Genomic DNA, 13,824 nt, shown 5'->3' with positions numbered 1-13,824 from the left:
CCCTTTTTCAGAACAAGAGCAGGTCCACAGTTATCCAAATTCAATACAAACAGTCCCACAGCTGGGCTTTTACCGGCAATTTTTTTCCATAAATGAAACCCAGATGGAACTTTTAACATAAGTAGGTTATTCGCATATAAGGCAGAATGTACTTATTGGCAAAGTTTAACAAGTATATATATATATATATATATATATACACACACACACACACACGTTTTTGTGTGCATTATATACTTATTATTATTATATTTAAAATTATAAAATATATACACACATAACTGCAAACTTAAAATTCAAGCTTAATTATCAGCAAAAAAGCAATGAGAAATTATCACTTCGATAATCTAACATGTCATTTCAACTTTGTTTGTACAGTAGCTAGACACTTGCATCAGCAACATAATTGTGCTTGATATGAACATACCACTAGCTCTGATTAGTTCTTGATTTGATTTGTTCCCTTACTTACTGAACCCACATTTAAGACTTAACTATTGTATAAAATAGGCAATTTTGACACCCTTCACCAATGTTCAAAAGTGTTAGCGTCAAATATGCTGCAACAACAGCTAGGTAAAATCTATTCATATAAAGCATGAAAATAGTGAGCAGGTCCCATCTAATGTAACAGCATTTCCTGTGACTGGTAAAAAAAGAACCAACAAAAAAGATGTACAATTCATCCTCTAAGAAAGGCATCAAACATAAAAAAACAAGACAATTCATTCAAGCTTTCCCACATTATAATCAAACCTCTGCTGTTGCCAATATAATTCCACAATCCTCTGCATCGTCCTCCAAACCAGCAGACGATGGAGGAGAGACATAAAGCCAGCAGTGAGGATGTGGGTTGTTTATGTGGATTGAACCCGGATCCGGAACTGTCCCTGCTGGAGTTGCAGGCGGAACAGCTTACAGTTAGTGATGCGTAGGGCGGCACAGCTCGTCTTACTCAGATCACAGGGCATGAGGGGTCTGGTGGGGTGCCAGGTGCCTGTGCTTCTGCGAAACTCCCGCACATAGTCAAAACTGGTGCCTGCAGACCAAACAGAAAAAAATATATATTATGCAGTGAGTATTTTATGCTCTACTCTACACAAATAGCTGTACATTATATTGTATTATGTGTACAGTATTCCAAAATGACCATCTGGTTTATTTTTAGCAAATCTGTTCAATCGAACCAGTTTGTATCAATAAACTGGTCATCAAAAAAATCATTTCATTAAACTCACCATTCTGTAGTATTCCCACAAATCAAACCTTTTTGGTGGCATTTTTGCAGTGAAATATATATTTATATTATTGTAATACTTAAATATTGCTGTTTAAAATTGTTTTTGATTCATTTATAAAATGGTTTAAATTTAAAAGTGTATTATATACAGTAATTTGTTGTATAAGTGTAAAAGTAGGGCTGCACAATTAATCAAATTTCTAATTGCGATTACAATTATGGATGCCACAATTACGTAATCGTTCAAAGCGGCAATTAATCGTTCAAAGTCCAATTATGTTATTCTGTGTGCTTAAGATGCTTTTTTTCCCATTGTTTTATTTTTAGTATAACACTATAATACCATTTATATTTTTTACTTTTTTTATAATTTAAAGAAGAAACCAATCCGATGTATAGTTGACATTTGAGGCTTAATACTATAGAAAAGCACTAAAAGTTTATCAGTTAGGTGTTTTCAACTTGTTTATTTTCATATAAAAATACGGCATGCAGTTGCATCAAACAATGGTATAAACATCATTCGATGTAAATTGTGATAATCGTAATTAATAATCGCAATTACAATTTCAAGGCAATAATCGACAATTATGATTTTTGTCATAATCGTGCAGCCCTACGTAAAAGTGCTGTATTTAAACACCCTAATTGAGATGATTAATTTTGAGAGTTAAATAATGGTCTGATTGTTCTTATACATAATTAATAATAAAAAATAAAAAAAAGTGTTTTTTAGTATCACTGAGGTATCATTGAGGTTTTTATTTTTAGGTTTTCCATTTTCAATTGAATTTTATTTCGTTTTAGAAATTTTGTTGTGCATTCTTAATTCTTTTAGGAATATTTACGTTCGAAATGTACATTCTTTTTTGTTTATGTTTTAGCTATTTTCGTACATCAAGTTAATCTAGATGAAAATGAGAACGTTTCCTTAAACTATCTGAAAAAAAAGATTTTTCTTAATATTTCACTTTATTTCAGTTAACATTTTCACATTTATATTTTTTACTTTTTTTATAATTTAAAGAAGAAACCAATCCGATGTATAGTTGACATTTGAGGCTTAATACTATAGAAAAGCACTAAAAGTTTATCAGTTAGGTGTTTTCAACTTGTTTATTTTCATATAAAAATACGGCATGCAGTTGCATCAAACAATGGTATAAACATCATTCGATGTAAATTGTGATAATCGTAATTAATAATCGCAATTACAATTTCAAGGCAATAATCGACAATTATGATTTTTGTCATAATCGTGCAGCCCTACGTAAAAGTGCTGTATTTAAACACCCTAATTGAGATGATTAATTTTGAGAGTTAAATAATGGTCTGGTTGTTCTTATACATAATTAATAATAAAAAAAAAAAAAGTGTTTTTTTAGTATCACTGAGGTATCATTGAGGTTTTTATTTTTAGGTTTTCCATTTTCAATTGAATTTTATTTCGTTTTAGAAATTTTGTTGTGCATTCTTAATTCTTTTAGGAATATTTACGTTCGAAATGTACGTTCATTTTTGTTTATGTTTTAGCTATTTTCGTACATCAAGTTAATCTAGATGAAAATGAGAACGTTTCCTTAAACTATCTGAAATAAAAGATTTTTCTTAATATTTCACTTTATTTCAGTTAACATTTTCACGCAACATTTAAAAAAAAAAGTTTTAGTTGACTATAATAAGCCTTCAAAATATCTTATCTTATATTACATTATACTTTATATTATAACAAATATATTTCAATATATACCTTAATTACTTTAATGTAGCTTTGTTGTTAATGTACTTAACTACTTAATCAAAATGGTAGCTTGATATTAACTATTCATAATTCATTAGCAGCTTGTAATTTTTCAAAGTAGCTGATGCGTTGGTCCTCAAAATATTAAAAAAGTTAAAATATGCCCTCGTTGCAGCTTGAATGTGTAAGTTATTATCATAGCACAAACCTTTTTGACCTTCTCAAGGACGGAATTTGAAGATATACGTATAAAAAGACATTCCTAGACAGAGGATAAAGTGTGATTATAAGACCTTATCAGCTTACCAGTGTCAAGTTCTCCAACCACATATATACTGGCACCAATGGGAACAGCTCCATAAACAAAAGACGATGTGGCCTGTATGCAGAGGTTCTGGTCATCTAAATGCACCCACCTGAGAGTAAAGACAGACATGCATGTCTCTAGTCTCTATCTAGTACTCTTTATTACTCTAGTATTGTTCGAGTGTTGCTTTGAAGCGCTCACCTTTTTAGTTCATCATGGAAGAACTCAGACTTGCAGATGGTCATCTGACTGGACTCTGGATTGTCAGCGTCTCTGTTCCTCACACCACCAAATACGTAGAGCTCCTGTCCAATCCCACATGCCACCGCGCCAAACCTGAGGAAAACAAGTGAGAAATTATGCAGCCGCGTTCTTGTCAAGGAATAGTGCACAAATCACAATTATGTCATTTAGAAAATTGCTGATAATACAGGGTACTTGCAAATTTAGGATTCAGACACAAATAAACTAGTCTCTAGTACTCTTCATTTAAGAATTTTGAAATGTAACTAATACCTAGCAAACATGCATAAAAGATACCTACTATATTGCCGTTTTTATCTGTTTTTTTTCCAACTCTGTGAATACTTTATGAAAATGTCATTATAAATGTACAGTAAATGACTGTACAGTAAATGTGAAATATTATTGCAATGTTTTCTATCATGCATTGTACTTCTCTCCCTCACAGCCTCATTTTCATTCTTGTCAAAAATGATGGTGCTACCCTGACTAAGGTTTTGAAACCAATTGTGAGGAGTCAAGTCTTCTGTGCAAAGTTCTATTGGTGTTGCGTCAGTAGTTAGTACCTATGCAGTGTCTCAAATCAGTTACTTATGAGGTTTCATGGCGTTTAGGATGCTGCCTTAGAAGGCAGTAGGCAGCCAGGCAGCTCATTAGATTGTGTAACAGAGCTATGGACAAAATTATTCTCCAAACAAGACAAGAACACCAAGAAAAATTACTATTTATGTTGCTCCAGATGGTGATCAATTGTTTCCAGTTACATGGGTTAGACTGATAGGTCCCTTGACTACTATTGCTCTAAAGACACATCTGTAAGACATCACAGATCTTAGGGTGTGTCTCAGTTCTCATAGCTGTTAGACCCTTATGAAGACGTGCTGCCTTTGCCTTAAAATGTAATCTGTTTAACTTTTGACATTTCTCTGCGTCATAGGCAGGATGGGAAAAAACATTCTCTTAACTCACATCTACAAAGAGCATGCCGCTTTGAGCATCCAGCATTTGTGGTTTGAATGCATAGGGCCAAGTTATGCTGAATGACGTTTCTGCTGTTTCCCATTATCAAATAATAATGTAGCCTCTTTCACACCTACTCAGTGAAAACCTGGTTACCGAAATGTAATAAAATTACATCGTCTTTTAAAGGTAAAATGTTATGATTCAAATTGCAAGGGCACACTGACACATTTATTACGTTATATAAAAATACAGACCCTTACACAAAATGTTGGCCCGCGTCCCTCCACTGCAAACAGTTTGCTTAAAGTGTATTTAAAGGAATTGTTCACCCAAAAATAAACATTTGCTGAAAATTGACTCTCCCTCAGGCCAGCCAAGATGTAGATGAGTTTGTTTGTTCATCGGAACAGATTTGGAGAAATTTAGCATTACATCACTTGCTCACCAATAGATCCTCTGCAGTGAATGGGTGCCGTCAGATTGAGAGTCCAAACAGCTGATAAAAACATCACAATAATCCACAAGTAATCAGTCCATCAGTCAACATCTTGTGAAGTAAAACGCTGCCATGCATTGTACTTCTCTCCCTCACAGCCTCATTTTCATTCTTGTCAAAAATGATGGTGCTACCCTGACTAAGGTTTTGAAACCAATTGTGAGGAGTCAAGTCTTCTGTGCAAAGTTCTATTGGTGTTGCGTCAGTAGTTAGTACCTATGCAGTGTCTCAAATCAGTTACTTATGAGGTTTCATGGCGTTTAGGATGCTGCCTTAGAAGGCAGTAGGCAGCCAGGCAGCTCATTAGATTGTGTAACAGAGCTATGGACAAAATTATTCTCCAAACAAGACAAGAACACCAAGAAAAATTACTATTTATGTTGCTCCAGATGGTGATCAATTGTTTCCAGTTACATGGGTTAGACTGATAGGTCCCTTGACTACTATTGCTCTAAAGACACATCTGTAAGACATCACAGATCTTAGGGTGTGTCTCAGTTCTCATAGCTGTTAGACCCTTATGAAGACGTGCTGCCTTTGCCTTAAAATGTAATCTGTTTAACTTTTGACATTTCTCTGCGTCATAGGCAGGATGGGAAAAAACATTCTCTTAACTCACATCTACAAAGAGCATGCCGCTTTGAGCATCCAGCATTTGTGGTTTGAATGCATAGGGCCAAGTTATGCTGAATGACGTTTCTGCTGTTTCCCATTATCAAATAATAATGTAGCCTCTTTCACACCTACTCAGTGAAAACCTGGTTACCGAAATGTAATAAAATTACATCGTCTTTTAAAGGTAAAATGTTATGATTCAAATTGCAAGGGCACACTGACACATTTATTACGTTATATAAAAATACAGACCCTTACACAAAATGTTGGCCCGCGTCCCTCCACTGCAAACAGTTTGCTTAAAGTGTATTTAAAGGAATTGTTCACCCAAAAATAAACATTTGCTGAAAATTGACTCTCCCTCAGGCCAGCCAAGATGTAGATGAGTTTGTTTGTTCATCGGAACAGATTTGGAGAAATTTAGCATTACATCACTTGCTCACCAATAGATCCTCTGCAGTGAATGGGTGCCGTCAGATTGAGAGTCCAAACAGCTGATAAAAACATCACAATAATCCACAAGTAATCAGTCCATCAGTCAACATCTTGTGAAGTAAAACGCTGCGTGTTTAAGAAACAAATCCATCATTAAGGCGTTTTCTCTTTAAACGATGATTAATCTGTGCATATGTCTGTCCTGATTCAGATGAAATTACTTTTTTTTACCAGAGAAAGCAATATTATGGATAGAGGACTCGAGGATTTTAGCCTGAAGCAACGGTTTGACATTAAAAACATCTTGATGATGGATTTATTTATTACAAACATGCAGCTTGTGGATTATTGTGATGTTTTTATCAGCCGTTTAGACTCTTATTTTGACGGCACCCATTCGCTGCAAAGGTTCCACTGGTGAGCAAATAATGTAATGCTAAATTTCTCCAAATCTGTTCCGATGAGGAAACAAACTCATCTACATGTTGGATGGTCTGAGAGGGAGTACGTTTCCAGCAAATCTTCATTTTTGGGTGAACTATTTACTTAACTCATTGATTGTGAACAGAACAAGCTATTAGGTGAGTGTTTGTAAACTGCTTTGAATAGAATTGTCTGCTAAATGAATAAATGTCCTTTTACACACTTTACCTCCTTTCCTTAAGAGGGCAGACTGTTGTCCACTGCTGGGTTTTGGGGTCATAGCACTCCACAGAGTCGTAAATCTTCCCATACGATCCTCCGCCCATCACATACAGTCTCTTTTTCATGGTGGTACAGCAACCGAACTGAAAAATAGAGACACAAAGTGTGAGAAGCATGAGAGTATTGCAGTGAAACTGTGCAAATTTTTAAAAAAAAAAAAAAAAAGAGCTAAACCTCACTTTGCGCACTGTGGTCATTTTTGGTTGTATTCTCCAAACATTGCAATGGGGGTCAAAAACTTCCATCGTGAGGAGGACCTCAGTGTCTTCATTCTCTCCACCCAAAACATAGATCATACCATCCAACTCTGCAATGGCGAAGTGCTGTCTGGCCTGGACAGATGCAAGAAAATACAATATCACAATGCTGACACCTGGTGACTAATGTAAGATCTGCACTATAAAGATTAGATTATGCCGTTTCTACCACTTTCAAACAATTAAAATCAATAAACAAGCTCCTTTATACCAAATTTTATGTCTAAATATCTATAATATTGATGGTTAATTTAGTTAATGTTAGTCCAACAGTAGCATTGCCATTCAAATTTCCCTATTTACATTCATTCACTTAGCAGACGGTTTTATTCAGTGACTTGCAAATGAGGAAAAAAAAAAACATCCCAAGAAATGTCAAATTTTCCACAAAGAAATAGATTTTAATGATAACAACCTTCTGTATCTAAATATGTTGCAAAAAGCTTAAAATATATTGTTTTTACAATTAACATTAGCTATTAGATGACTACAATCAATAATTTTATATCTTTTTGATCTAATCTTATGTAATTCACAAAGCTTCACAGGTTGAGAAATGCAATATGCAGTCTTGTACCACTGTCTGATTTTGCATATACATTTCATTTCAAATCACATTCATTCAGACAGCCCACCAACAACTCGATAATGACAATATGTAGTTATGTACTATGAGGAAAGAGGAATACCTGCATCATCGGTGGGATTTGGATCCAGGTGTTGGTCTCTGGGTCAAATTTTTCTCCACTGCTCAAGACAGTTTTATTTTCATTCATTCCTCCTATTGCAAACAGGTACCCCTCTGATTGGACAGACCGATTATCAGTTAATTACAGTTCAGTCATTAAACAATAATAGAAGCCCAATAATCCTCAGGATGAACTATGCACAACAACTCAGACTCTGTAATTAATTTCAAACAGTCATATGTAGTTTAATCTATTTAAATCCATTAACAGATTCAATGGATTTTTGCAAATGCTCAGGAGAATATGATGGGTTTATATTGCTGTGGATGTACTAAACTTAAGACAGGATGTGGTTCTACATCTTTTCCAGACCGCATGCTAAACAAATAGCAGATTGAAGCAGGACAATTTTAAACTATGGATTTTCTTTCAATTGTATAAACCTTAATGCAAAATTAAGATTAAGGGCCAGATTTTTTTAATGTTTTTGAAAGAAGTCTCTTATGATCACCAACATGGCATTTATTTGATTTGAAACACAATAAAAATGGTAATATTCTGAAATATTATTACAATTTAAAATACCTGTTTTCTATTTAAGTATATTTTACATTGTAATTTGTTCCTGTGATGCAAAATTAAATTTGAATCACTCATAACTCGACGCTCAAGTGTCACGTGATCCTTCAGAAATCATTCTAATATGCTTTGTTACTCAAAAAGTGTTTCTTATTATTAATGTAAAAACAGTTGTGTGCTTAATATTTTTTGTGGAAACAATGATACATTTTGTGATGAAAAGAAAATTCAAAAGAACAGCATTTATTTGAAATAGAAATATTTTGTAACATTATAAATGACTTTACTCTCACTTTTGATTAATTGAATACATTCCTACCGAATTAAAGTATTTATTCCTTAAAAAAAAAAAATCTAACTGACCCCAAACATCTGAACAGTAGTACAGATCATTGGATAATCATGAGACTTACAGTTAAAACAATGATAAGACAGATCTAAATGAAAAACAGAGCATCTGCTCACCAAGCCTGCATTTATTTGATCCAAAATACAGCAAAATATTTTTACTATTTAAAATAACTGCTTTCTATTTGAATATATTTTAAAATGTAATTTATTCCAGTGATAAAAGCTACATTTTCAGAATCATTACTCCAGTCTTCAGTGTCACATGATCCTTCAGAAATCATACTAATAAGCTGATTTGCTGTTCAAGAAACATTTATTATTATTATTATCATCATCAATATTTAAAACAGTTTAGTAAATTTTTTTCAGGATTCTTTGATGAATAGAAAGATCCAAAGCTTAGCATTTATCTGAAATAAAAAGTCAGTATAATGTTTTTATTTTTTTGGAAAAGAAATAATATAAATGAATATGTTTATTTAGCAAGGATGCTTTAAATGGATCAAAAGTGACGATAAAGGCATTTATAATTTTACAAAAGTTTTCCATTTCAGATAAATGCTGTTCTTCTGAACATGCTATTCATCAAAGAAACCTGAAAAAGAATCTACTTGAGCTGTTTTCAACATAATAATAATAATAATAGTTTTTTGAGTAGCAAATCAGAATATTAGAATGATTTCTGAAGGATCATGTGACACTGAAGACTGGAGTAGTGATGCTAAAAATTCAGCTTTGAAATCACAGGAATAAATTACATTTTAAAATATATTGAAATAGAAAACAGTTATTTGAAATAGTAAAAATATTTCAAGATTTTACTGTTTTTGCTGTACTTTGGATCAAATAAATGCAGGCTTGGTGAGCAGAAGAGACTTCTTTAGAAAACAAATTACATTACAAAACTTTCAAAAATGTTCAAAAACTTTTGACTGGTAGTGTAAATGATCAAAAGCAACAGTAAAGAAATGTGTAATGTTAAGAAAGATTTTTTTCCAAATGATCCTTCAAAAAATTATTTTAATTGTAAAAATACTTCACAATATTATTGTTTTTACAGTCCTTTCGATAACACAACTTTGGTAAGCATAAGAGCATAAAAGAGTTTTTATAACATTTTAAATCTTACTGACCCTGAACTTTTGAATAGTAGTATTTATTTAATTGGAATATATACTATTATAATTTTTGTTATTTTATATATAATTATTTTTAATAATTAAAATTTGATTTTTTTGCTAATATTTTGAACTAGATTTAATTTTTATGTTTTCTGTTTTAACATTAATTTTGATCACTTTTTTAAAAAATTAATTAAACAATTTTTTGTCATTTTTATTTATTTGTTTTAGGTTAATTTTAGTTATTTTAGTACTTCAAGTTAAACAAAACAAAAATTACAAATTAAATAAGTTTACATTTGTTTAAATTCTATTTTACTTTCAGTCAACGTTTATTTTATTTCAAGCAACTAAAATGTTTTGGATTGACAATAGTAACCCTAAATTAAATAATTATGATGAACAAAAATAATTAAAGAATTGTTTATGTTTTCCTATGCCTGTGAATATGGAACCCTTCCAAAACACTTGTTCCACTCACTCGCCGAGCTTCAGTGTCATGGCCGATCCAGCGGACCACGGCCTCCAGAACGTGCTTTTCATTCCCCACGTTGAGCTTCTCCATAGATAGCAGTTCACACAGGCGATCAGGCGGCTGCTCCAGAAACTCCTCTGTATTAGCCACGTCACGAAAGTGCGTCTGCAGGTACTCGGTGGCCACGTGGTAGACGTGGTGCAGGCAGTAATGCAAAGAGAAGACCCGAATACCGATGCAGTTCTCTGCAGTTATGCAGCTCTCCAGAAACTGACAGCACAGAGATTTGAGATCAGTGAGGAGCAGAAGATCAGCAGCCTGGACCACATCCTGGATGGTGTCTTCACTCAGGGTAATCTAGAAATCAGAGCGCCAAATATATATATTTTTAACCAAACAGTCAACTATAAAAGCACTGTAATTATGACAATGGAAACCCAACAGTTTGTGACACACATTCATAATTCACATACATTTTTTCCCATTTTGATCATTTAATTTCCATTACTTTTCCATAGCCTGTTCGTAATTATAAGTGATTATACAGGAATTAATTGTAATGGATAATGATTTTTTAAAATCATTTTATACAGATGGCACTCACAAAAAGAAATCTGCAATTAAATGTTTTATTTTTTAAATGTACTTAAAAATATTTGTATTACTTTTTTGGGCCTGAAAACTATTATTTTCAAAGTCAATGTTTTCCATAACAGAGGGAAATATTTACATGTAGTATTTGTTAGTAACATAATTACCTCCCCACTGAAAATGTAGTCCAGTATCTGCCTCATGGTCATGACAGAGATCCCTTGCAACTCGATTTTGTATACAGATCCATCCTCCTTTGGTGGGTTGTAATTTAATTTGGTCCTGGAAACATGAAGTAACATGAATTTGCATTCACTGTGAGCTAATAGAAGACTGACCTAATAACTTGGAGAATTGTTATAGAAAATGCACTACAAAGGCTCTACAAATTTGAGCTTTTCAGTTTCAGCTGATTCAAGATGTGCAAGGATCTGTTTGGTGGTCAGGGTTTTTACACTAGAGTATTGCATACCTTTTCTTTCTCTTTTTTTACATGATGTAACTTTTGTAACAGAATCCTCAACTGACTAAAAAGTGCTGGACTTTTTGAGTCGAGTTGAGCCAATAAGGGCAAAAGGGCCTTGATACAATGTTTCCAGCTTATATACTCCCCTTTCATTGCAGTGATTCAATCAAGTAGACTTGGATTATGAGGTGTGAAGAAATTCCTCACCAGATAACAATGGCACCAAAATATCCGTGTTTTCTGTTGCTTATTGTGGAAACTTGAATATTAAGCATGAAAGAGATTAGAGAACTGTAAGGTCAAAAATGATCAAAGACTTCTGCTGTCCTGTCCCAAACCTATCTTCAGTAACAAAAGGGCCATTTGGCATTCCTGAAGGCACAGAGGTGCTGATATCGGGGGTCTTCTAATTGTCACACCTTTTGCACAGTGGGTGAAGTTGCAATCTGCTGATTGGTCAGTTTGAATGTCTCACATTTGGTTTTTAGTCACATGGTCAAGGAAGGGATAAAAGAAGATTGCAACTGTTGCTCTTTCTCTTTCCTTTGCGACCTCTTTTTCTTTGCTCTCTCTTTCCTTTGCTGCCTCTCTCTTTTGGGGCTCTGCTCTCTCTCTCAGGTAATATTTTACACACATGCTGGGTACAATTAATTGTTCATGTTTTACCATCCTTCATCTATTTTGTAACCAATTAAAGTGTAACCATAACAAAATATTGGTATTAAACCATTTCAATTATTAATTATGTGCTAACTAGTCTTGATTCAACATTAATATCGAAGTGCTACCTATTGCAATACAATATAGTCACTCAATAGCAACGCTCTCCCACATATTTAGCTATTCTAACTGCGCTTATTTCCGTCGTTGGTATAAGTGGCAGTGGGTGGTAATAGACTAGAAATGTAGTTTTATACCATCGTGCTGATAACGTTTCTTTAGTCATTCGGCAATCCTACAGCCTGAACCACCGTAGGGAAACCATCCTTACAGAACTGTGGAATTATTGAATTATCAGTGAACTTTTTTGAATAACAGTTGAGATCCCACAGAGACTGATAAGTGAATCAGTGACCTGAATTTGAAAAGCAATTTAGTCTGATTATTTGAATATTATTTGAGTATTTGAGTATTGCATCAACTGTTTCTTTGAAAAGATTTGCTTTAAATAAATAGTCCATGAATCAAAAAGTTTGATTCTCACAGTTCATGTTATTTATTAATTTTTTTCTGATATACTACAATAGTCTTTGTTAATATTCTGAATTAGATTTTATTTTTATATTTTCGGTTTTCATTTTAATTTTGGTTAAAGTTTTAGTAATTTTGTGTTTTACCATTTGTTTTAATCTCTATATAGTTTTTAAGTTTTATTTTATAGTTTTACTTTAATTTGAGTAATTTCTGTACTTAAACTAAATGAAAATTAGAAACATTGCTCTATGAACTAGCTAAAATAAAATAAGCTTAACGTTTTGTTATATTTTATTTTATTCCAGTTAGTGTTTATTTTATTTTAAGTAGTGACTTTTGTTCAGTGGTTTTACATTTAGTTTATTCATTGAATATCAGAGCATCCATAAACTCACACTCGTTTGAACCATTTTTTAATTTGGTTTGCTTTTTGAGGCTTTCAGTCACAAATCATTGTCAATGCATAAAAAAACTGACTAGGACATTCATTAAAATTCCCTGTTTTCCTTGTGTCTTGCAGAAGTCTCATGAGCTGATACAGTGGTTCATATGAGGGTGTGTAAATTATTTTTTTGGGTGAACTAATCCTTTAACTGACCCAAGCTACAGGAAAGGTGGGGCTGTTTGGCACACCCCTATGACACATTGCTCAAGGGTCTGCTACATGTCTGAGCACACATACCAGCTCTACTGATCTGATCTCATTTCATGCAAATGTATCCTAGTTTCAAGCTTATTCTCATACCTGATGTATGGACTAGCAGCAGCCAGAATGTTTTTCTGAACAGGAATCTGTTCACCATCCAAAACCAGCACTGCATCTTGAAAACAATCATCTTGTCTTAACGACTGAAGGACCCTTAGAAGCTTTTGGGAGTGTTGAGGGTCTGACACCACTGATCCAGCATCAGCTCCAGCTGTTTTAGGGTCTGACATGCTGTTAGAACAGACAGACAGGTGATCTGTGAACACAACAACAACAACATGGTTCGTGCTTGGCTTATATAAACAGAATCACAGCTTTAAATCATTCAAACCCACTCCGGTGTTCTTGATGCTCGCTGTAACTTCAGCTGCTCATAATCAGTTGTCTGTGCCAGACCAACGCACAATGCAGAAAAACAATTTGGCAAGTTAGTGACGCTGCGTTACGTCCCCAGGAAGAGCTTCTTCTTCTTCTAATAACGTTTTATGGCGGATGGCAAACCATCTTCTGGTGCATTTACCGCCACCAACTGGACTGGAGTGTGAAGCACTAATAAGCAACTCATATACTGTATACATGCATATATATATATATATATATATATATATATATATATATATATATATATATATATATATATATATATATAT

The 13,824-nt window shown here is 33.5% G+C and overlaps 1 protein-coding gene across 1 annotated transcript; it reads right to left on the bottom strand.

Annotated features, from left to right (window-relative positions):
* Positions 1 to 257: 257 nt before the first annotated feature.
* LOC107559801 (gigaxonin) lies at positions 258 to 13,634 on the bottom strand. The gene is made up of 10 exons (XM_016243769.1): positions 13,510 to 13,634; positions 13,214 to 13,405; positions 10,976 to 11,090; positions 10,183 to 10,574; positions 7,692 to 7,830; positions 6,925 to 7,077; positions 6,692 to 6,828; positions 3,490 to 3,624; positions 3,288 to 3,397; positions 258 to 1,039 (listed from the first exon to the last, which is right to left on the bottom strand). The coding sequence occupies exons 2-10, from the start codon at positions 13,402 to 13,404 to the stop codon at positions 858 to 860; spliced, it is 1,554 nt and encodes a 517-aa protein (XP_016099255.1). The 5' UTR covers position 13,405; positions 13,510 to 13,634; the 3' UTR covers positions 258 to 857.
* Between the last annotated feature and the right edge of the window lie 190 nt (positions 13,635 to 13,824).

Source organism: Sinocyclocheilus grahami, unplaced genomic scaffold, assembly GCF_001515645.1.
Source record: "Sinocyclocheilus grahami isolate Dianchi unplaced genomic scaffold, SAMN03320097.WGS_v1.1 scaffold700.1, whole genome shotgun sequence".
NCBI lineage: Eukaryota > Metazoa > Chordata > Actinopteri > Cypriniformes > Cyprinidae > Sinocyclocheilus > Sinocyclocheilus grahami.
Note: the sequence above shows the minus strand (reverse complement) of the source record. Positions and strands in the feature narration are given on the sequence as shown.